Source organism: Monodelphis domestica, chromosome 1, assembly GCF_027887165.1.
Source record: "Monodelphis domestica isolate mMonDom1 chromosome 1, mMonDom1.pri, whole genome shotgun sequence".
In the NCBI taxonomy this organism is placed as follows: Eukaryota; Metazoa; Chordata; class Mammalia; order Didelphimorphia; family Didelphidae; genus Monodelphis; species Monodelphis domestica.
In genome coordinates, this window is record NC_077227.1 from 644,914,860 (window position 1) to 644,940,629 (window position 25,770).

At 35.8% G+C, this 25,770-nt stretch overlaps 2 protein-coding genes across 5 annotated transcripts in view; one reads left to right on the top strand and one right to left on the bottom strand.

The window, feature by feature from the left end:
* Window positions 1-20,362, top strand: part of FANCL (FA complementation group L) — an 85,713-nt gene extending 65,351 nt beyond the window's left edge. For both annotated transcript variants that reach the window (XM_056813989.1, XM_001382120.5), the window contains 7 exons: window positions 12,564-12,714; window positions 16,074-16,157; window positions 16,491-16,536; window positions 16,654-16,735; window positions 17,554-17,670; window positions 18,980-19,051; window positions 19,542-20,362. In XM_056813989.1, coding sequence (XP_056669967.1) covers window positions 12,564-12,714; window positions 16,074-16,157; window positions 16,491-16,536; window positions 16,654-16,735; window positions 17,554-17,670; window positions 18,980-19,051; window positions 19,542-19,577 — 588 coding nt within the window. In that variant the 3' untranslated portion in view covers window positions 19,578-20,362. The remainder of the gene's footprint in view (window positions 1-12,563; window positions 12,715-16,073; window positions 16,158-16,490; window positions 16,537-16,653; window positions 16,736-17,553; window positions 17,671-18,979; window positions 19,052-19,541) is intronic.
* Window positions 19,473-25,770, bottom strand: part of VRK2 (VRK serine/threonine kinase 2) — a 98,988-nt gene continuing 92,690 nt past the window's right edge. For 2 of the 3 annotated variants that reach the window (XM_016428198.2, XM_056813987.1), the window contains 2 exons: window positions 22,739-22,885; window positions 19,473-20,005 (listed from right to left, as the gene is read on the bottom strand). In XM_016428198.2, coding sequence (XP_016283684.2) covers window positions 19,655-20,005; window positions 22,739-22,885 — 498 coding nt within the window. In that variant the 3' untranslated portion in view covers window positions 19,473-19,654. Of the gene's footprint in view, window positions 20,006-22,126; window positions 22,167-22,738; window positions 22,886-25,770 lie in introns of all 3 variants that reach the window. The other variant, XM_056813988.1, reaches the window with a different exon arrangement.

The window sequence follows — 25,770 nt, forward strand, 5'->3', positions numbered from 1 at the left end:
ATAATGGGATGATGAATTTTGCTCAGGGTAGGCCAGCGTTGTCCTCAGCTCGCTAATGAAAGTCTTGTTGTTTCTGGCGTGGAGCATCTCTTGTCTACTTGCCTTTCTCACCTCCTCCACTGCCACCACCCTGGTGGCGGCCCCTCATCCCCTCACATCTGGACTGTTGTGAAAGCCTGGCAGGGGTCTGCCTGCCTCGCCTCTCCCCTCTCCACTCCATCCTCCACTCAGATGTCAAATTAATCTTCTAAAATGCTGGTCTGTCCATATCACTTCCCTCTTCAACCAACTCCAGTGGCTAATTATCACATCCAGGATTAAATATAAAGTCCTCCATTTGGCTTTTAAAACTCTTCACAACTTGGCCTCTCCTTACCTTTCCAGGCTCCTGACACATTTCTCTTCCCTCGCACTCTCTGATTTTAGTGACATTGACCTCCTTATTGTGCTTTGCCCACCGCCATCTCCTGCCTCTGAGCTGCTTTCTTTCTTCCTTCCCAACCCCTACTTCCCTTAGCTTCCTTCAAGGCTCTACTGAAGTCCTGTTTTTGACAAGAAACCTTTCCTAGTTCTTTATCTGAATGCCTCTGAGATTGCCCCCAATTCTTCTCGTATATGTCATTTGTACCTATTTTGCATCGTTTCTCCCCAGTTTGATGGCTAGTTCTCTGAGAATAGGGACTCCCCCCCCCCTTTCTTTATATCCCCAGGTTTAGCAGAGTGCCTGGCATGTAATAGCTTCTTAATAAATGTTAGTTGACTAACTGAATAACAGATACACTGTACGATTGATAACATGTGTCTATGTATAATCTGATAAAAGTTATTCTGAGTTAATAGAATGGATATTGACTAGTTCATTTGACTAAATGATACCTCACTTTAATTCTTTGTTTTCATTGTGGTGTCCACATAAGATAAATCTGAAACCAGGATGCGACTTTACAGGAAAGAAACTAACATATCTAACTATGGAAATTGGGCAACAGTAGAGAAAATAGGGGTATAGTGGTTGTTGCCAAAATGACCTGTTTTTGTGCTTGGTAGTATTAGTTTTCCCCAGCCTTACATGTTTCATGGCTCTGATATTATGGGTATTTGGATCATCCCGAAGGTATGTATTCATGTTAAATCTTTAAGTCTTGGCTTTTTTTTTTGAACCACACATTTTAATGACCACTTCCTGAAAAATCTTTGAACCTAAAAGATGCTTCTCATAATTAACATTGGTGCAATCTGCTGATTTTGTTGGAGCAGTGACCTTCAGTGACAAGTAACATTGAAAATTTTGTACTATGCAAAGATATACAATATGGTCATTATCTCAATTTTGTTTTTAGCATGAGCTTTTCTGAAACACTAGATATTGCCAGCCTATTCTGTGCCATACTTCTGAGTTTGGCATGATGGAAATAAAAAGATGTCAGTTTATTTTTGCTTGTAAGTTTGATATTTCTAGTCAAGCAGATAGGGTAGCTTAGCTGGGCAAGATTAAGTGCCTACTTATTTTCAAAATGCACTTGACAGATTTTTACCAGCATGCCAACATAATTCAAGAAAAGGTTAGTATTTAGAAGCAGATATTTTTCTGTTTGTATCATTTTGACCTTGTGGGCAAATACTGTTTGCATGAATAAAAAAATATCAGTATCAGTCTCTTAAATGAACAGTGGTCAGCAGTGGTCGAAATAAACTAATTAATGAAGTATAAAAGAGATGATAAATTCTTTATGGCTTGCTTGACAAAGAAATATGATTTGATTAAATAGATTCAGATATAAATATACAGTAAGAGAGAGAGTTGACAACATCAATGAAGCATGCAAATAAGATCAAATGAACTGAGTATTTAAAAGATTTAGTTCCCTTTTAAAGGAACATTATTGGAAAAATTACAATTAGTATTAAATTAATTGAATTTTTAAAAGTATCTGCTTTGTAATCCCTTGATATTTCCTTTTTCTATTGTAGCCTTTTGAATTCCCCAAAGATAAAGATAAAAAGATTATTAGAGGATTTATCTGTGTGAGATATAGAAAAATGTAAAAAATCAAAATGGAAAGCAACTGTTGCAAGTACCAGAAAATTATGCTATTAATTTAAGTGTCATCAGAGCACAAAAGATCACATTCCAGGACTGTGTGAAAATTATTAAAATACTGGAAATAATAGTACTTAAGATGAAGATATTATACTCTAAGATCTGGTTAAGTGACTGACATTATTATATCACTTCAGGTATTATAAAAGTAACAAAATGCTTTTAAAGATAATAAGCGTTACATTTTGAGATTGGCAGTGTTCACACTTTTCTGCTTAAGTGCTTTCCTAGTTTAACATAATTTAATAACAGTTATGGGGGGAAAATCTAACATTTCACTTTCAGTATATACCTTTCTTCCTCCCCCTCTTTAGTATTTTTCATATATAAAAATCATAAAATTTCATGCTCTAAGAAATGGGTTTGTGAACTGTTACTATTCTGCCTCTTTTGTCCTTCATCTAAGGAAATATTCCTTATATAGGTTGATGTATCATGGTAGGCATTTTATACTTTGTTTCAACTCCAAATTTTTTGGTAAAATATAATGAAGATGAATTTCTTTTATTCTGTAAAACCTATGATATTGATTATCCAGAATAAACTTCTTTGAATAGATAAATTTTCTAGATAGCTGAAGGTTAACCTTTTAAGTAATAGTACTTGTTGATTTTAAATATTTTATGGACAATTTTCTAAAGGGTTCAAAAATTCTGAAATTATAACTGAACATAATTAAGCTTTTCTTGATGATTTTATTATTATTATGAATGTCAGTTATTATGTTCTAATAAAGATGTAGCTGCAGATATAGGTAATATGAGAATATAGAAATGAGTGGGTGTCGATTTAAGTAGTAGTCCTAGATTTTGATTTCATTAAAATTCCTAGTGTTACATTACTTTTTGGTCATTTGTGTTTTTCTCTTAAGGAATAGCAAAGGAGGCACAGTTATGACTTCCTGGACTGTGTATCTGTCTATCCAGTTTATTATTTCTGCAAAATTAATGGGAGATCAAAGCCCACCCTGCCCTTCAGGAAATCATCACCGTATTGCTGTCACTTTCCTTTGACTTAACACCATTGAAAACATTTTCCATCATTTCTGCATTAACCAGCACAATCAGCCACAAACACCTACTTATCAGCTCCCGTCCATATTCTCCTTCCACTTAGACCAGTTTTAATCATAAGCTAAAAGCAGCACACTATGTTAGATATAGGGCCAAGGTGGAGGAGAGGAGAATGATTGTTCAAGTCCTGCCTCTCATCCATACTAGCTGTATGAGCATAAATCCCTGAGCCTCTCAGGGCAGCTTTCTATAATACAGGTGAGTCCCACCCCATCCCAAAATCCACCAAAATGATTGTTCAGTTGCCATTTCAAGAATTGACATTGTGGTATCTTGGAAGCAGAGTTTATTCCAAAGCCTGGAAAGTTCTCGTGTGCATGTTATGATATGAATGTTCAGGTGCCACTCCTATTGATGCCCCCATTGTTAGTGGTCTTCCTTCCTGGAATTTTTCTGTATTTACTCCTCTGTGTACATAATTTGTTTCCAAATTAGACTCTAGGAAGCTTCTTGAGGACAGTGTATGATTATCATTTTTGTTTTTGTATCTGAGAGACCTAGTATAATACCTAGTAAATAATCAGCTAGATCTGTGATTCATCATTGTGAATATATTCCCTCCAGCAATGCAGATCATTGCTCATCCTTTGTAATCCTACTAATGTCTTTCCATAAATTTGCTACCATTCAACATTCTAGAGCCTTTCTTTGCTTTCTCTTTTTTATCTAGAAGAAACCAGTGGCTCACATAGGGTGTCCAATGAATATTCTTCATTTTCATAATATAAAAAACTCATTTTTATTATACATTTCACTGATCATATCCTTTATATCAAATCTTTTTTTGTGAAGCATTGTTTATAATGTATTTCTCAATAATGCCATTTCTTTGGTGATTATAGAATTTCATGGCTGGCCACATAATAATACTGGCAAGATGTCGTTTTTAAAATGAGCCTTTGTTCCAGAGGAAGATTTGGGATTATTAAAATAACTGTATATTCCAAAATGAAAAATAATCAATTCTCCTCTCTTTTGTTTAATTCTTGGTTCAGTTCATTGCCCCTTTATAATGCTATTCTATGATACAAAGACTCCTGGATGACTTTATAGGCTGTCCATTTAATTGCATATCATGTCCTGAAATATAAGCATTCATCATCCACTTGATTTTTCTTTTGTGGATGATTATGCTAAACTCTTTAGAGTAATGTGGATTTCATTTAGGATACTGCAGTGCTTTGAGTCCCAACACAGTTGGCATAACATTACCTGCAAAGAGGAGCATCTGGAAAAACTCATTGTCTAGATAATCCTTTGGATGCTTCATTAGATTTTCTTTGGTGGTGAACTCCTTTTATTCCTCATTTGATGTGTTGAGAGGTCATTGAACAAGGTTTTCATCATTTAAATATATTTAATTTTTTTAACATCTTTTAATAAAGCTTATATTATTTTGATATTTGCATGGGAGACATCTTGGTGAAGAAAAAGTCTTAATAAAGGTATCATTTTTTTAAAGTTTTCTTTTTTCCAAATTATATGTTTATATAATTTTAACAGTAATTTCCTGATGTTTTGTGATCTGTTCTTTCCCTTCTTTTCAACCTCAATCCTTCCCAAGATGGCAACTAATATGCAATAGACTGTAAATGTGTTATCCTACAGTACATATTTCCACGTTCATCATGTGAAAGAAGACACATATCACATACACTAGAGAAAAATCCCTGGAGGAAATAAAAAATGGTATATGTCAGTCTGCATTCAGACTTCTTCAGTCCCTGCTATTGCAGTAGATAGCCTTTTTCATCATGAGTCTCAAAGTATTTAGTTTTACTGAATCTGATGTTATTTTCAAATTGTCAGCAAACAATAAGTACAGTGGGATCTTGTACCCTCTGCATCCTTCAGTCAGTTTTATGAGGAGGGAGATGCAATCTACTGGGGAATGTGACTGGCAAAATCCTGTCAGTTCCTTTCAAATACCTTTGTGAAGAATGCCTTTGGTGCCTGTATGTGTTCTCCTACAACTTTCATGAAGATGGGAAAGTGGTCACGAGTGTGGCCACTGATGTTCTCTTGGTCAGAGCTCTTCTGGGCTCCTGGCATGGGTTAGGCGAGCTGCATTTCCTGTGTGAACTTTCTTCTGTGTCCTCTCCTCTCCTGCCAGTGGTGCCTCTGAGACTATGGCATCAAAAGCCAAATAGGGCGACTCTGCTAATCACTGAGATGAAAAGAATGTTATGAAAATCTTTTCAGATCTTTACCATCTTTTAGGTATTTGTTGTCCTCCATCCACTTTGCCTGGCTTTTGCCAATCTTTCTTTAAACTGTTTTTTGTCTTTATTATTCCTCCTTGTCATCTAAGGCAATATTGCTCATGATATTCTACAATATAGATAGATGCCTTTTATCTTAATACCATAATCATTTCTGGATGTTCACCACCCTTTCCACCCCTACCCTCATGCCCTCCACATCTCAGTGAGGACCCTACTACACCGCTGGTGGAACTGTGAAATGATAACCATCCTGGAGAGCAATATGGGGCCAGGCTCAAAGGGTCACAAAACTATGCACACCCTTTGACATAGCAATATCACTGCTGGGTAAATCCCAAAGACATCAGAGATAAGGGGGAAAGGATCTATCTGCACTAAAATATAACAAAGCAGCTATTTTTGTGGTGGCAAAGAATTGGAAACCTTAGGAGTGTCCATCACTTGGGGAATGGATGAACAAACTGTGGAATATGGTTGTGCTGGAACACTTTTGTATCATAAGGAACCATGTAGTTATGAAGTAAGTTATCATTGCCCTTGACACAGTCTCTCTTCTTGACAACTAAGACAGGATGATTCTCCTTTAAAAAAAGCACAAGAATAATATTTAGAGGACATGGATTTGAGACCTGGTTCTACCAGTGACTCTCTATGTGTCCTTGGACAATTTACTTACATAATTTAAACTGCCATTTCCACATCTGCAAAATGAGAGAGGTGGACTCGTAGACTTCAAAGGTCCCTTCATGTTCTAAATCTCTGATCTTAAGAATGTCAAGTGTTTGCTGACTAAGGTGGAATTGAGGCTCTCTTGGTCTCATTATGACAATTGGTGTATATCTGTTAAACTAATGTATGAAATTATTACAGTCTGTGTTGATGCCCTTTCCACCCACTATTTCCCATTCTTCAGCATCCATAATGCCTTTAAGTAGGTCACATTGGAGTTTTGCCCATCATATCTTTAAAAAAATTTTTTATTCTTATAGCTTTCTGATAATTTTGGTTTTTGTTCTAACAAATTGGTGGTCTTACTTTCAGAGGGACAGCTGATTCAGAGATGACTGACATCTGTAATCAGTTATTTCCTATTAAGATAATAATTTTTATTTTTTCTGATGTTATTTATTCCCCACTCGATCAACCAAAAGGGTGGGGACCTTCTCCCAGAGGATGTAGTCATGATTTATGACTGCTGATGTCCTAGTGGATAGAGTACTGGGCTTGGAGTCAGGAACATCCGAGTTCAAAAGTGGCCTCAGAAACTTGTGTTTCTTTTAAGAAAGAGACTGAGCAAGTCATTTAACTTCTGCTGCCTCAACTTTCTCATCTGTAAAATTAAGAGCCTACTAGCACTTGCCTCCCAGAATTTTTGTGAAGATCAAATGAGCTAATAATTGTAAGGCACTTAGTGAAGTTCCTGACACATCATAGGCTCCATATAAATGTTAGCTCTTATCCTTATTTACAAGACTTCACTCTCTGCTTTGGAAATGACTAGGGAGTATAGAGTGACCTGTTTTCTGGTCAAGGTAAGGCAGAGGCTTATCCACTAGAGCCCAGGTTCTCAGGAGCAAAGTCCAACTCATGGTGGGATGAGAAAGCAAGATAAGATGACCAGATACTCCAAAAAAATCATGCACGTCTCACTACCTTTGGATACATGATAAAAATCCTTTCCTCCAAATCCATTATTTGCCTCCCCAAGGAAAACCTTTGAACATCCTGTCTCAGGACAGTCTATTCCCTGACCCCAATCCACCTATCAACCGAGCAGGCTGGGTAGTTAAGATTATTCTTAGGATCAGAAAACTGGAGGGAAAACTTGGGGCAGTTTGAATTAACTTTACTCCCAAGAAGACTGACCTGAAACCCAGCAGCAGACTGAATTTACTGCCTTGTGGACTGCCTTCACTTGGAAGAGGGAGCTGGTCATTGATTTTTTTTTCTTTTTTAATTAAAGAAATTGTTCATCATATCTTCAGGCTTTGAGTGTTGCCTCAGATTTGGAACCATGATGGGGACACATTTTTATAGCTCTTCCTCTGTGGTAGGCACTGTGTTAAGTTCTTATATGATTCACACAACAATTCTAGAAGGGATACACTTTTATTATCCCCATTTTACAGTGGAGGAAGCTGAAGCCCAGGTTAAGGGAACTCTGCCAAGAGTCTCACAGTTCGCTCATAAATGTGTGTGAGGTCGCATTTGAACTCAAGTCTTTCTACCTCCCGGCTCAGCTACCTCCCCACTGGGGTACTCACTGTCCTGAAGGTACCAGGTTGTTTTTGTTTGTTTTTGTTTTTTAACCTTTACATTATGTCTTGGAGTCAATACTACAAAATTTATGTTAAATTGGTGAGATGCACATACACAAAAATGAATTTAGTTCTATGTAATCTCTATTAAAAAAAAAAGCTGTGATTACTGCTTCCTTTTCTAAATGGGCAATAGTTCTCCTTTTAATAATATATTCTACAATTTTCCAGAAGTCAAATAATCAGGGAAATATAATTTGTAATCCTTCTGTATCACTTCACATCCATCCACTTAGTAAAGTCGGCAAAAGAGGGGACTGTATGATGTTGAAGGCCAAGTGAATAAACAGGCACATTAACTCACTATTACTTGGCCTTTGAATTGATCCAAACATAGTGCAAAAGAATGAATGAATCAAGGGAAAGCATTCAAAAGACTCCTTTGTACCAAATACTATGCAAAGCCTGGGGGAATTAAGCAAAGAAAAGTACTAAAATGTGCCTATTCTTTTACTTGGAGATCCCACTACTAAGTTGATACTTCATTGAGGTAAATGATAGCAAGAGAAGACCTGTACATACATAACTATTTGTCTGTATTCGTTTGTAATCACAAATGGGGTGGATTACCCAATAATTGGATAGTAACTGAATAAATTCTGGTATTTGACTATTAATGTTTTGTATGTAAGGAATGATAGTTATGAAGAATTCAAAGAATATGGGAATAATCTTACAAAGTATTAACAGAGTGAAGAAAACAGTAAAAAAACTACATAATGATTTATAAACACATATGTGCATAGATATATGGACATACATGTGGATATATGCTTAAAATCCATCACTCAGGTATAAGAGACAACAGAAAATGTTGGTGCCAGATGATTATAGTTAAAGTATGTGCCCATTTCTATTAAAAAATAATAGATCATAAAAATATGTGTCATATACTTTCAGTCACAATTGATTGGGCAAAAGTATCCTTTATGGAGGGGAGGCAGTAGTTGTTGGGGTAAAGTCTTTTATAGCAAAGTGAAAAACATCAGTGATTTTTTAAAGGAAGAAATGCAAGTGTAATTGAGAATAGACATTTATAATTTTTTAACAGATTTTCCTAATGTTAAGTTTGTATATAATCAAGTAACAGAATGAAATATGGCAGGTTTCTTGTTTTATCCTGTTGCTTATTCCAGGCTTTAACTCCAGTTTTACTCATGTTATTTTAATGTTTCATAGATTTTAGTTTTACCTTTTAAGTTTTACCAACTACTTGTTGCCCTGGGAAAAATGAAATTCAAATCATTAAAATTCTCTTGAGCTTAATTTTTTTTTTTCTAGTGCCTGCCTGAGTCATTCCTTGATAGTTAATAAGGTTTCTTAAGAAGGGATAATCACTCCTTTTTGTCCTGGTGTAGTGTCCTACCCTGTTTATTATAGTTCCATTATGATAATAACTAAATGATAACCTAGGGCCTTGAGAGGGTAAAAGTCTTTTAGCATTATTGAAGGTAGCTTAGGGGGGAAATGGGTTTATTTATAATAATGGCCTTTTTTAAGAAGGCATATTTGTGCTTTGGGTGAATCTTTTTAATGTTTGAAATATTTTTCAGTAGATCTTTGAGTATTAGTTGTGAGGTAGTTTTATGTGAGATTAAAATAATTAGGTAAATGCAAAAATGCTATAATGTTGACAGTTAATGTCTAAGGTAGATGTTCTTAACATAATTTTTGTGCCATGGACCCAAGATTATATGTTTAAATGTTTTAACAACCAGCTTACTAGGCTTCCGTGGAAAATTATTCATGACACATTTAAGTTTAATATAAATATTTTCATCATCATCATCATAATTTCATTAAGTCTATACAACCACCCAAACCATAAATCATTTGTAGTATTTGCTATTTTTTTGAAGCATAAATGCTTACATTGACAGTTAAATGATGGACTCCCACAAGCCATATGAGCTAGCCCCAATACACCTCTTTTGTAGTCAGGGAAAGCCTAAACATCCTTTCTCAGACAAATGTTTTGTAAATGCATAAAATAAAATACACAGAACTGAAAAAGAAAACCAATTATATAGACATCACTTATCAAAATATTAAGAATTCCAAGTGCACAGACCTCCTGAAATCATCTGTTAAGAAGGATCCATGACCTAATGCATGATTTGTCTTAAAGTTATATTGTACAAAAATCATTTTCCCAAAATGACTTGAAACTACCAATTTTTCAATTATTTGCATGTCAGAGAACTAAGAGTGCATTGTTTTGCGTGGTAGGACTTTAAAAACATCTTTTTAATTTAATTAATTCATTTGCAACAGAGAAGAATAACCAGATACACAGCATTTTATAAAATCACTGACTTCTAACCTCTCTTTCTCCTAAGGGTAGGAGGAAGATAAGAAAATCATTGTAGTTATTTAAATGTGATATATTTTTAATGATTATAAAGGACCACAATCTCTTTACAAAATAATTTATGAGTTTGTTTATTTTGTGCTTTGTGGAATTTTTTAAAGGTTACTACTTATAATTCATTTGCATAGAATGTTTTCCCTTTAATGGTACCTTTAAGATAAAATGCCTATTTTGACATATCCTCACAGTAAAGAGAGGAAGATGATAGGAAAACAGGGTGAGAAGCCAGTGATACAATGGGGAAAGGAGGGGCACATGCTTAGTATCTCCAAGAACAAGCATATGTGATTAAATAGTTATTTTGGAAATTCAGTTTCTGTGAAGAGCTCACACCTTCCTCTGGGAAGGGAGTGGCTTGTAGGTCTACTCTATAGTCTATGTTCCTGGTCGATGTTTGTTGTTTATTTTTTTCTTCTTTCACTTTTAATTAATTTTTCTCATCAGAATACAGAGATATAGAAATGTGTTTGCTATCACAGAGTATCAGTAAATGTAGAGATGGTTTTCTTGAGGGTTCCTGTTTTTACCAGTTCCCTTACCTCTGGGTAAAAATCAATAAGCATCAAATCTGTAGTATGTGCCAGACATTGTGCTCAGTGCTCAAGATAGAAATATGAAACGGAAACAATTCTTGTTCTCAGTTTAATTTTTAGCAGGAGCGACAAGTACGGATAGAAGTCTATATAGAATAAACAAAGAGAATTAAACCAAAGTCATTTGGGAGGCACCAGCAAGAGTTTTGTGTTGAATGCTGTGCTTGAGCCACGTCTTGAAAGAAGAAAGCATTTCTGGGAAGAGGTGGGGAGAAAGTGCATTCCAGGCAGGGAGGATGGATGGCAAGTGCAGAGGCAGGGAGATCCCATTTGAAATTTCGTGAGTCAGGAATAGAGAGAACACCAAGCTGGCTGGATTTCAGAGTTCAGGAAGGGGAGGGATATAAGCTGCATAAGGTGCCAGGTTCCAAAGGGCTTTCAAAGCCAAGGAAGGGACTCTACATTTTATCTTTGCCTCTTTTTTTGTATCCTTGGCACATTGTAAGTACTTAACACATGTTTATTGGTTTGTTGATTGATTCTTAGAAACAGGAAAGAACCCCTAGAGTTCAGGTAGGGGAATGGCATGGCCAGGTTGGCACCAAAGGAAAATCATCAGCAGCTTTGTGTAAGAAGGGCTGAAATGGGGAAGGACTGGGAGACCATTTAATAAGCTGTTGCAGTCATCCAGACATGCCATAAGAGAGTGGCAATCTGAGCACACAGAAGGGATGGATGTCAGGATGGAGAAGAGAGATGTTTTTGGGGCAGAAATGGCTGGTTTGGCCAGTGAACTGGTCATGTGGGGTGAGGTAGAGTGAGGATTCCAGGAGAACATCAGCATTGGCAAAGAGAAAGGGCCTTGCTTTGCTGCCTGTGCCATTCACCAGAAACGCACTTCTCTGAGGGGTTCAGAAATAAGCCATCTCAGTATTCCACTATGCTGGGTGGGTATGTCATGTCTGGTCATGTGTTGGTCTTTGAAACAGTTCATAAACTTTAGATGTTCCTAAGAGTTTAGGCTACAGAAGTAAAAGCCTTGCGTTTTCTTTGTAATCAGATTTAATGGGAAGATGACCTCCTCCATTTGCATCTCCTCTCCCACCAAAAGAAACCATACTCTGTGGTTCATTATTCTGTCAAAGACAAAAACTTTTCATACGGTAATTAGCTCCACTGAACATACTTTATGATGTTATTAGTAGGAACTTTAGGAATAGCTCCTAGCTTTCTACATTTTTTTTCCTTTTTTAAAATATTTTCAGTCATTGAAATAAAGTGATATTGTACTTTAATTCTCACTTATGGAAAATGTGTTTAAGCAAATTGACAAAATGTTTAATGTCCGAAACACTGAGTTCAAAGAGTGGTTAAAAGTTAAATGTAGAGAAAAATATTGTTTGTAATTACCATTTGAATTCATGAAAGAAATGTAAAATCCTTTCTATACTTTTGCTTCAGTGAAGTGCATCACAAAGTTATATACTAATGGCATTCAAAGCAGATCTAGTTTAATCAAATTACAACTAGCACTTCATTTGATTTGATAACTACAGCTAGAAGGACATTACAAAAAATTACTTCATGCTAGAGTTGTATGAAGTTGTATAAAGATACATAAAGCTTTGTGTACATATATGCAATATATGTAGTTTCATCAATACCATTCAGTATGGAATAGTAATGGCCCAAAGTATATGCTTTTAGAAGAATCATTCCTTTCTTAAAATGTGTGGATGTATGTTCAGTTTAAAATAAAGCAAAGATCTGGAACCAGCAGGTACTAAGGGTGGGGAGAAGACTGAATTTACCAACCATAAAACAATTTAAGTTAAAAAAGAAATCTTAAATATTTGTGACTGCTCCATTTTAAGGGATAGAAATGATCCTCCTTTAGTGGATTACTATTTTACTGACCCAGCCTTCATGTTCCTCCTTCCAGAGTTCATTGTCAAATATTCATAGTCAGTTTTTGGTGGCCTTAGAATCACTGAAGCCATTCTGGGATGTCATGGATGAAATTGATCAAAAGACTTGGATTCTTGAGCCAGAAAAACCCACAAGGAGTGCAACAATGAGAAGAATTGCAATAGGTAAGCAGAAAACAGTAATAAAAGATTAAGCTCAAAAAAAGTAATTGTTTTGCTTAACAAAAAAAACAACAAAAAAAAGTCATCTATTTAGTTGTTAGATAACTTTTTTGTGTACTGTTAATGTACTCTGCTTGAATATTAAAAGGGGGAATTAAGTATAAATTATTTTAAACATAATTTTTATACTAGAATTATTTTGGCTTTTACTATTAGATATGGAAGTACAAATATGATGAGAGAAATTTAAACATAGGATTTTACCTATATCCCCTCTCCTATAGAGATGTAGAGAATTTTTTGGAGATAAAAAAAGCTTAAGTTAGGTAATTTGCCCCATGTTACAAGCCAGAATGTGTTAGAGCCAGAACCCAGGAGTTCTTGACTGAGACAGGGCCCTTCATAGGCAACTCTTGAGACTAAATTGTAAAACAATTGCAGTTCAGCTTTGGTGAAAGGAGTTTCCTCCCTGAGAATCCCCCAAACCAATGAAACCATGGCCAATATATAGAATAGCAGGGGAAATGGTACAGAATTATGTTGGAGCTTGAACGTGTCTTTATATTTACATCATCACGTAGAAATAAAGTTTTTATCTTTAATGTTGAAATCCTTAAGTGCTTAATAAATGATTGTTAGTTGATAGAAACATGAAAACTTAGATTTATAGTAAAGTTCAATTAGTAGGTAAATATAATTCACTTTGGAAAGTCTTTACCGTAGAATTCTTTTGTGAAGATCCCCTACTGCACCTAAAGTAATTTAAATCAAATCAAATAAAAAATAATGAAAATTATAAATTTGTGATATGCATCTCTAGTATAAAGCCAAGCACACCCAGATATTCCCACTATTGCTACTTTCTGCCAAATGCTCTGATTATTTCTTTGCTCTGCCTGCTCTTAGCTTTGCTGACTAGTGCTCAGTTCTTGCCTGTCTAGGGTTGTGACATGGTAGTTGGCTGAGGGATAGCCACGTAAGTAGAAGACCATATTCTGGCAGGAGGTTTGAGAGGGAGAATTTTTCTGCCTCATATTTTCTCATGATAATGAAATAAAGTGACTCAGTGAATGGAGAGCCAGGACTGGAAATGGGAGGTGCTGGGTTCAAATCTGGCCTCAGCTACTTCCTAGCTGTCTGAGTGTGGGCCAGTCACTTAACCTCAATTGCCTCATCCTTACTGCTCTTCTGCCTTGGAACTGATGCTCAATATTGATTCTAAGAGAACACTAAGGGTTTAAAAAAGGGAGTGGGGGGAAGAAAGCAAGCACTGATAGATAACTAAGCTAATTTCTGATCTGTGTTTCAGATTTGTACATGGTACCGTGTGTCCCAGAGCATTAGCTCTGTCCTGCTCCCCATCTCCCATCTCTTTGAGGGCAAGTTGTACAAAGATAATGTGATGCAATTTGTTACTTAGAGATAATGGTTGAGATCAATAAAAGCTTACTTTCAACTTAGGTCTAATTTTATGAATATACACTTGTCCCACTATTTTATTTTAGATAAGATAATTTTGGTTTTGATGAGTAACATAAAACTTAATAATGCTTGTTGACTTGAAAATATTTTGGACTACAGTTCACATGGGGCAATTGTATCTTCCTCTTTCTAGTGATGATTCGCAACATAATGGGAATTATTTTGAGCTGTGAATCATTTCCAAAGTACCCAAGGATTAGTTCTACCAAGGGAGAGTAGATTAGTTAGAAAATAGCTAAATATTCCACCATGCTTGGGTAGAAAGCACTATTTATTTCCCATGGCTATCTATACATTATGTTTCTTGCTTTACAATTTGAGAAAGCCTTAAGGAGTCTAAATATGAAATAATAAATCAAATTAAGATATATTGGGACAATTGTCAGATATTAATGATGAAAAGATTTTCTTTAGAAGTATTCAATAAGAAGATATCCTTATATTTTATTTTCTTCTCATTCTCCTGACTTTTATTTCTACTTCAGTGATTCAAAGGGTGTCTATGGATTGGTTTTTCCCTCATGTAATTTAGTAGATTAATATCCCCTTAATTTTTTAAAGGAAACTTTAACCTTCATTTTTTTTAAAATTTGAGTTACAATTTCCTTTCCTCCAATAATCTCTATTTTACCCATGGAGAAGGCAAGTGATATGATATCAGTTATGCAAATATATCCACTCTACATTTTCCCTCGAACTCCTTTCATGCTTCAGGCATTGAACTGTCTTTCTTTGTGACCCGCCCAGTTATGAGCCACTGCCACCCTTCCTCCAAGGGCCAAATATTCAGCCAGCTAACTGAAAACTAAACCTTGGCTCCTGCCAACTAGAACTGATTTTGAGACAAGTTAAAGAACGGGGGCTCCCTCTTAAAGTAAAACAATTACTATTTTTTTTGGATTAATCAGTTCACAAAAGGCTTTTATTAAGAATCTGAAGTAAATAATTATTTTCATCTAAATTTTTTTATTTGGAATGTTTTCATCCTTTAAATCAAAAGAACTTATTATTTTTCTCTCTTGGTACTGATGACTTCCTTTGATTATATTTTTAAGTATTATTTTTTGAGTAACCTCAAACGGAAACTTTTTTGTAAGATGTAAAACTGTCATATTTCTGTTTACGGAAGATGAAATCAAAATCGACCTTGAACAGAGTAAACAACTTACAGTTCATTCCAAACCATTTTTACCTTAAAGATGTACAGTGTTAAACATATAACTGATGTTGTCTTTGGGAAACTTGAATTGGAGGGCACTTTGTTGTTGGGGTTTTTTTTGTGTGTAGACACTTTTTGTTTAAATTGACTTCACTTTTATGAATGGAATCCTCCCTATTGAGTGAATCACTTTTAGAAGGGATTGCCACAAGTCTATGACAGTGCAGTCAGGGCTTTCACAAAGTAATCACAAAGCTTGGCCATAAAATGAACACTATAAGGACTTTTAAATGTGCTGATGGTGGTGATGGTCACCATTTTCTTGATTTCAATTCCTTTGACATATGACCCATGTTGTCTTATAAAAGAGAAACTTATTTAAATAGGCACTAAAAACTCAGTGCCATTGCTTCTTAACTTTCTTGTTGTGAGTTAATTTGTGATAGCTCTATAGATCTTGGAAGACTTTGTCTTCATTGAAATAAGGCGTTTTATTTTGCAAACATCATCTTTAGAAGAATAGTATTAATACGTGTTACTTTTATTAGACTCTTATGAGCACTGTTCAATAAATTAGAATTTCACTTTGAATATTTTTAATTTTCTAAACTAAGAAACTGCTTCTGTTCTCTCTCTCTCCCCTTCCTCCTACCATGGCTAAAATTATTTTATATTAATTATTTCCATGAACTTTGATTAGTATCTCCCCTTTACATTGTAGGAAATAATGTTTCAATAAATATCGATGTAGACCCCAGGCATCCCACAATGCTTCCTGAATGTTTCTTTCTTGGTGCTGATCATGGTATGACAGTTTTCCATATTTTAATTGCTCAAGATAGACTCAGTCATATAGCTTTTGTCCGTTATTATTAAAATGTTTTTGCTTTTGTTTCAAATAGAATTACATGGTTAACTATTAATTTTAATGTAACAAACTGTATACATTTCTCCCTTATTTTCTTTGTGTACATATCAGCAATTTGAATTATACCTTGTAGTGATAATTTTCACTTAAAATAATTGTTTTGGACTTTCTAACCATAGACTTTAAAATCAAGTATTATTGAAATGTGTGAATTACCAAAAGAAATTAAAGTAATAAAAATTAAAATGTTTAATTTTTTTTTCCTTTAAGTGGTGAAACCCCTGGGAATTAAGCTGAGCAAGAATATACATATGTGGTAAGTTTGGGACAAAACAATTTTGGTTCTTTTTTGTATTCATTGTCTAATGTTTCAAATGTGTTAAATTTTTTTTATTGAATTGAAACTTATTGGATAAAATATTTTTACTTTTAGGGATCCAGAAAATAGCCTGTTGCAAAATTTGAAAAATGTTTTAGAAATAGAATTTCCAGTCTGTACTATCCTGGAAAAATCTGTAAGTTATTCAGAAATATTACACTATCATAAATAGGGTGGCCTGATTAAAGTCAAATGATGTCATCTCTAACAGAAAGAAAAGAAACTGGAAAGAGAGATAATTGGCAGAATATTATAACAAAGATTTCTGAACTGCAAGCAACAGTTGCATCAAAGAACTTGTTAACCTTTGATTGGTGGTTATAAATGTACTTTTTTTCTTGCTCCCCATAGTAGTAAAGTGATTAATGACAGACATCATTATTGTTAAAAGTGGGGGGGAAAGGTTCATAGTAACTAATGAGATGTTTGGTTTTCCTACATTCTCATATGGATGACTGAAATAAAGTTCTAATTAGCTTAGCAGAATTGCTTATGAAGATAGTGATACAGCATTTTCCATCATAGATATCACTATATTATACAAATAACCTTAAAGTTGATTTTTTGGACAAAGTTGTTATACTTGTAATCTAAGACTATCATTTCCTAAAAAGTTATATAATTGTCAAAATTTTAGAGCTACTAATTCCAAGCTCCTGCTTTGATATAACAGTAACATAATGATGGGTATCATATTTTAGTATGTTATGGGAAAATAATCAGAGAGCCCAAACTTCATGTTATCAGGGAAAGAATCCTTCAGAGTACATTTGTTATGAATAAGGAAATAATCTCTTATAAATATTGTTGGATAATACAATTAATTATAATATCATCCTTAAATAACGCTAGTTTGTTTTTTAAAATTACTGAGCAATATCTTAAACCGCCCCATGTCATTCTTCTATTTTAAACAATGAGGTTTTGAGATTAAATTATAGTTTCCATTTGAAGGACTTCACAATGGATTGTGGAATTTGTTATGCTTATCGTCTGGAAGGTGCCATCCCAGATCAAGTGTGTGATAATTCCCAGTGTGGCCAGCCCTTCCATCAGACCTGCTTATATGAGGTAAAATGGCCTTAGGGCTCACTTTAAGGTGCATGGATAATACAGGGAATATAGAGTGATTCCAGGTAAAATATCCCTTTAGGAAACCCTTACTAGACTATTTTCCACACAAGATGCCAACCTTTATTTACTTTATAAGCTCTAGAGAAGGCTGTCATTGGGTCCACTTGCTCTCCGCTCACCAATTCCTTAAATCGTTTGAACCCACTAGACCCAGTTATCCATGACCCTCTATTTCTCCATCTCTGCACCCTACACCCTCGCCTCCTTTTTAGAGTATTGTTTCTTTTGTTGTGTATAGAGATATATAGACATATACCCATTATATCTATCCCAATTGAATGTTAGGTCCTTGAGAAAAAAAGACTTTTCCTTTGTCTGTGTATTTCTTCCGCTTAGCACAGTCCCTGGCACTTAGTCGCCTCTTCAAAATGCTTGTTGATTGATTAAGAAAGTAGATAAATAAAGAAGACATTTTCTTCCAGAGGAGTTGAGTCAGTGGCACATTGAAGACTTGCTTCATTAGCCCAGCCTAGGATGGTGAAGAACTCATTAGGAAACATATCAGTCCTCACTATGTGCAAGTCTCTTACTTTTGTCCTGAGTCCATTTCAGTTCAACAGACATGAAGTGCTTATTCTATGCTGGGTAGAGATTAAAAACAAAACAGTTCTTGCCCTCAAGAAGCTTAGATTCTGCTGGGGGAATCTAGATACACAGAAAAGGCATTTTCAGGTAAGTTAAGGAGAGAAAAATACTTGGGGGAACCAGAAGGCTCCCATAGATAGTAAAATCCAAGCTTGGGCTTTAAAAGATCTGGAGATTAAGAAAGGCATGCCTTCCGGAAATGGGGTACAGCTGCAGAAAGGCAGGAGCAAAGGAGAAGGTTCATCAAGTTTGGGGAATAGCTAATACTAAAGGAATAGTTTTGTTTTTCACCATGAACTACTGAGGTTTCAGCATTTCTGTAATCCAAGTACTATCATTGTTCTTAAACCAATTTGCTTAAGTAACACATGGGACAAAAAAGTGATTCCGAAACTTGTCATTCCCTCAACGAAGCTTGTGTAGAATGACAGATTGTGAACCTCCACATCCAGCCCTTGAAAGTTCCCTATTTAAAATGTGATCCTGGTATATTTGATTTCTAAAGTAATTCATGAGAAAATAGAACATCTCAGTACTCTAAGGGGAAGAAAATTTTGATTTGGGGCTATTTTGGATATTGGCCTAATTGACCTAGAATTATAATTTACAACCTTTCTCTCTGTCTCTGTCTCTGTCTCTGTCTCTCTCCTCATCTTTGCAGTGGTTGAGAGGTCTGCTAACCAGCAGGCAGAGTTTTAACATCATCTTTGGTGAATGCCCGTACTGTAGTAAGGTAAGTATAAATATCCTGAACTGTAGCTAACTGAATAAAACATAATACATATTGGCATTTAAAGAAAATTGTAACCATTTTAAAATGTTGACTTTTCCATAAAATTAATTATTTTCATCATTAAAGTTTTAGATTTACATTTTGGTATCTTGGAAAATTCTCACAATTTAAAAATATTGTTATAGCTTTCATTGATAAAACTGAGGCCTGTAGTAACTTTAGTCATGGAGTCAGGGCTGAATTTGAGTCCTGGTTGAAGTATTTAATGCATGTGAAATTGACAGTCAGTTTTTATGGGCCTCAGTTTCCTCATGTATAAAATGGGATATAATTTTGCCACAGTTGTTGTGAAGAAAGTGCTTTGTAACCCATACAGCATTCTGTAAATGTGAGTAGTTTTTCAAAATATAACATGACACCATTTCTATGATTCAGAGGTTTTATTTTTTCACGTTCTTACGTACTTAAAAAGTATTCTCCCTCTTCCAAGCCAATTACATTGAAAATGTCTGGAAGGAAACCCTGAAACAAGAACTTGAAACATTTCTTCAGTAAAGAAGAAGAAATTAAGAAAATAACCAGAAGGAATTTAAGCTGCTATCTTCAAAGAAAATACAAAGAAAGAACTACTAAAATCAAAAGAAAAAATATGGTTAAACCATAATGGAAAACATCTGCCTTGGTCTCTTCACTGAGTGTAAGCTGGGAAATAGTGGACCAAAACCCTGTTGTTTGATATTTTTTGAAGTTCGTAACCTTGGCATTGAGGTGAGTGGGCATGTCATAGGAATAAGAAGATGAGCGTTTCCTGGATATGCTCAGGCTGGGAAAATCTTGATGTCGTCCACAAAATGAGCTTGAAAAATCCTCAGAGCTGGTTTTACTGGGGAGCTCTTTTACCCCTGACAAAAATTCTTGATGGTGCTGATATTTGTTTCTTCTCACTGTGCTTTCCTATATAAGAATAAATACATATTTAATTAACATATTTATAATAATACTAAACAAACGATTATGCAGCAAAAATATCTTCATGTATTTTTTTAAAAATTTCCCCAAACCTTCTGAATAAAAATACTGGCTACAGAGAATTTAGATGGGGGGGAAAAAAGTGTTCTGTGGCTTTTTTATATCCTATTTTTTTTTAAATTTTCATTAAACTTTTCAACACAAGGGATATGCTTAACAATTACTTGTAACATTAATACATGTAGCTGTTTTGTGACTAGGAATGCCAAATTACTAGATGTCATTCTGTACAGTTTAATTTTTATATTGAAATGATTTACATAAAAACTTCTGGAATTTTGACCACAAGTGTTTTTTTCTTTTAAATTTTATTTTTAAGACATTATCATTAAAACATTAAGTAATGATTGGGATGTTTTGGGTTGTAATTAAAAAGGCATAGCTGCACATTTTCCAACTCCTGGAGTTAGTCTACCTACCATATACTGACCATTAACCATGCACTATTTTCCTAATATATTTTGAAAGACCAGTTTAGTTTCAGTTTTGAGAGGCTCTTCATCAGGTTAGTTAACAGCAGTTCTCCAGGAATTGTTAGTTCTATTCTAAGAACATAACTAATTGGTTATAAAGTGGTTGTGATTTATATGATAATAGGATCATAGTCACCCTGATAAATTAATGGATCCTTAAAATATTTTCAGTCTTTTGGGGTAAAGGTAATAGGTGAGGGAAAAGTCACTCTGACAAGCTAAAAATCTTTGCTCCTTCCCTAAGTGGGAAAAATGTCAGGAAGCTTATGATAATAGCTATATTTGGTCCAAATGTTACCTTCATTTTTTTAAATAAATTTTTTAAATTTAAAATAAATTTTGCATTAAGTAAAACCATATCAACATAATAAAGAAACTGCCATTTTGACTCACTTTATTTCTTTTAAAATAAATCTCATTGCTATCTTTTGCTTTTTACATTTAATATTTTTCAAAGCAGATAATATCTAATAATAATAATAGCCAGCATTTTTACAGTGTTTTACCTATGTTATTTCACTGGCGAATAAGGAAAGGTATATTGAAAATAATCTCTTTTTGTACTTAATGTAGGTATGTATCTGCAATGAGTAATATAAAATATACATTAATTATCCTTACAATCACAATGTGAAATTGGATAGAAACTGTTGCATTTAACACCAACTTTCTTTTGACAATAAACCTAAAAACCAGTTTTCTTCTTCAGTTTTCTGACCTGGACCAATGATCATCATGCAACTTAAAAATGAAAGTATTTTTTTTAAACATGCAAAACATTAACACCTAATGCTTCACTCTCTTCCAGGGTTCACTGTTACCTTCTCAAGTACACAGTACCTACCCTTCATAACTTTATTCATGAGCAGGATGATATTTGCCAAAAACAAAATCACTTTAATATTATTAATAATCATAATAGCATTTATAAACATTGTACCTGTTGTGCACACTGGGCAACTGGGCTAGGTGCTGTACGAATAATAGTGTCTCATTTGTTCCTCCTAACAGCCCTTTGTACAGATGAGGAAACTGATGCAGAGGTGTACGACTTGCCCAGTGTTGGTCACATAGTTAATAGGTGTCTGAAGTCAGATCTGAACTTAGGTCTTCCTTACTCCAGGCCCACTATTCTATCCCCCCGTTTCTACTGGGTTCTGGTATTGATTGTAAGTAGCAAAAGAGAGGATCCTGGATTTTCATAGATCGTCTGGCTGCCCTAACCAAAACGCCAGAGACAAAATGAATTCTTTAGGAACGCTAGAGAGCAATGTCTACAAGGCATCAAAGTTAAGCCATTCATGATCCCAGGATGGTTAGAAAAATACATATTTTAAAGCTACTTCTGTGAATCCAGGGTCATTTTCTGCCATACAGGTTAAAGGCAAAAGCAGTGAAAGCAGTCATTTTGGCAACCTGAAAACCACATTGATGGGGCTACAGCGGCTGGAAAGAGCAAGAGCTAAAAATCCTCAGACACATCCGCACTTCAGGAAGTCTTTCCCCACATACACAAGCAGAGCCACGGCTTAGCACATGTTGCCATCTACCAAGAACAGTTAAAGGAAATTACCAGTGTGACACCCTCCGAGTCGGTCAGTGCAGACACCCGCCTTTGTGAATAAAAAAAAACATCGTTTTAATTTTGCCTTTTCTTCTGGTCCAGAAGTGTTAGTAATAGCTGTCTGCTATCTATATGCCTGATGGAGGCATCTGCCAAAGGCTGAGAAGCCAACAGCCAGTGCTGTAGGTCTGTGAGTTGTTTCTCCATTCAGGCCTGTTGACAAGCAAGGGTACAACCTGGTTGCATGTGATTACAAGGATCAGCTCTCTATTCCAGGGTACAAGCTGCATTGGGGTGCTTCTAATGGTTCATAATTAGAACTTAAAAAGACAGAGTGAGCTTCATTATGTTCTTGTGATAAGACAGAAATGGGCACCAATAATCATATGTGCCCAGTCTGATCTTGCTGCTAGGATAGCCAGTGTCAGTTACTTGATTAGATCAGCTGGACATCTTACTGTCTCTTATTTAACAAAACCATGCATCCTTGGCTCTTGGGGAAAAAAGAAAACATCTTCATTCCTAAAGGGTATATTCTTTATTACATATATTTCTATATATATATATACACACAGATATATATGATCAAATTAAAGGAGCAAAAACAAAAACTACTCTTACCTGAGTTCTTTCACTGTTAATCAATCCATCCAGTTTCTCCTCTTTTTGTGCTTGTCTCTGAATTACATGAGACCCAGCAATTCTCTCATCTTTTAACTTATTTTGAACTCGGTTGATTTGTTCTGTGACAGGCTTCTGTGCATTAACCTGTTGATACAAAATACATAACAAGGCACTATGGAAAAAATTCATCCCCTATAAGAAAAATGAATTCCAAGTCCAGAACCCTGAAAATAATTCTAAGCTTGGCAAAAAACAAAACAAAACCCAAAAAAATCAAATGGAAAAAAATATTTTATCAGGCAAGATCCTGGCTATTCCTCATCAATAAGACCAATTATGCTTCTGTATGCTCTCTTCAGAAATCATCTCTAAAGATAACTTGCCTACCGAAAAAAAGGCATTTTTACAGAAAACTGTTTGTCATATTTTAAAGCTGCACATGAATTCATTATTAACCTTTGCTGGGAGTGAATCCAGTTAAAGTCTTTGAAATTTAAATTCTAATTAATTAACTATATCTTAGTTTTCTACCTTTGCCATGAGCCTAATTAATGTGAAAGTCTAAAATGAGATGATCACTACTCACTTTCATGCAGGTGATTTGACCTTTTAGCAATATAAATAATAGTTTATATCATCTGATCTCAGGTACCAGGGGTTATGCTCTACAAGTTGTGTGACTAATGCAAGAGTGTTTCTGTTTCGTCCTACAGAGAATGTTCCCACTGGCTACATTTTGGGGGTGCTTGATACTCAACATCTTTTAAGAAGGCATTAAAGGGGAGGTGGTGCTCCATGAAATGCTATGGGCACAGAATGAAAAGGAGGTAGAAGCATTGGTGTGAGGCAGAGCAACAGCTTTAGACATCTAACAGCTGAAAGTGCATGGATTAAATAAGGGGCAAGAGATGAGAACATCACAAAGGGGAAATAATGGAGTCTCTGGTGCCAAAACAAAGAATGAACTACAATGGCTAGACAAGCAAAGCTTCAATTTGTAGTCATAATTTAGCCTCTTTTGCCAAGTGCTTGGTGTTCGCCCCTTCCTCCCCTTTAAAATATGCTGGCATATTGTGTATAGGTCTAAGCTGTCACAACAACATCTTGTATCTTTTTTTTTTTTTGCAGCAGAATCCGGCTTATCACAGGGATGGCATCCCCAAGCCTTCCACTTCTTGCAGTTTGGAAATGCATTTCTTAATTACTTAGAGGCTATTTATCAATACCACTCCATCCTTTCATACAATTAAAAAAACAAGATGTTCCACTATCAAGAAAACTATTCTTACCCCAAAGTTACTGCTAAAAAAATACATATAATGTCACCAGCTCAAAACTCAAGGTTCTCATTACTACTGCCAAGTCTGGCTCTCCTTCTGACCTAAGATACTGAAAGGTGAGGTTACACAGTTGTCTTGTTAAAGAGCACAACCTAGAAAAACCATGGCATTTTGGGCACAAACAGTAAAAAGGAAGTAACCTTGATAGAGAGTTCCTTCAAAAACCCAGATTTTGGGGAAGGGGGTGGGAAAGGAATATGATGGAAGGATCCCTCAAAGTTAAAACTGAAGACAGTAAAAGTTAATTTTCCCTGAAAGTTATAAATCTAAACAATAAATTCCTACTCAAAAATCCCTACATGAAATTTCTGCATATCCAGAAAGATAAGGAATCCCAAATATTTTATAAACCATTAAAACATCATAGAGATGTCAAGAGTTATATAGTCCAAATAATTTTCCATTTTCCCAGTAAAAATCTTATCTGAGAGACCAACTACCAAAAATAAGAAGAGGGTTTGACAGAGTTATCAATACTGCAGACAATCTTAAAACTACTGGAGAAATATAGGCCAAAAAGATGAGTTTATAATGAGGCATTTTTAATCAGATTTAGTTCCCCTTTGTTCATCAAATTAGTCTCGTATTTGTCACTTATGTTGCTTGATACTCTATTCTCTAGTCCTTTAGATCACAAAGTATGTTATAAAAGCATTCTGTTGGGGAGGTGTGGGACAGCCGGGTGTCTCAGTGGATAGTCAGGCCTAGAGATGAGAAGTCCTGGTTTCACATGTGGCCTCAGATACCTCTTAGCTGTGTGTCCCTGGGTAAGTCACTTAAACCCCCATTGCTGAGCCCTTACCGCTCTTCTGCCTTAGAAAAAATACATAGTATTGGTTCTAAGAATCTAAGAGAGAAGGCGAGGGGTTAAAAAACCCAGCACTTTAGAGAAGGAAGGAGTAGAGTTCTTTCCCCCTCCCTGTCCTGATTCTTGCCCTATCCTCATCTCAGATGGTGGCTGCCATATTGAAGGGGTACTTACAAGTCCCATCTACATTTCTCTCTAAGAAGCAACTGCATGGTGGTCCTCTCTTCAGGGCGAAGGGGATGGGTAGAGGGCTGAGACCGCCCTCTTTGGGAGGAATATTCTCCCGGACTGAGCTGAAATCTGTGTCTGCCTGGGGTCCCCAGCGGGTCGTGGTGCTAGAGGGGCACAAAGGGGAATAATGCAGCTGGTCTTAGAGTCTGAAGAGACCAGAGACCCTGGTCCCAAGGAAGCTTCCAGGAGGAGGAAATCCCAGAAAGTGGCTCACTCCCCACGCAGGGTGACCAGAGAGTGTCCCCAGAACGAGCTGTGCAAACCCGACTGAAGGGACTTGGCTGCGTCTGATGGGGACTGTGACAACTCTTCAGATGGAAGTCTGCAAGTTCCCAGCCTGGTCCCAGAGGCCAGAGCTAAGGCCACTGAGGTAAAGCTAAGGTGCCGCAGATTCCAGCTGTGCGCCAGGGGCCCGGGCCTCATAACTAAAGTTATACGTGAGGGAGATGGACATTAGTGACCAGGGCTGGCCGCTCGTCATTCCATCCTGTGCAATTCAGCTATCGCCTACCAACGAGTTCTTCACAGAGCCTCACTAAACGATGGATGCATTCCTGTAAGTTGGTTTATTTTTTATATATTGGACTGAACAATTTCTCAAATTCCATACAATGTTCACACTTCATGCTCAGTCCATCTGCAGGGCCTAT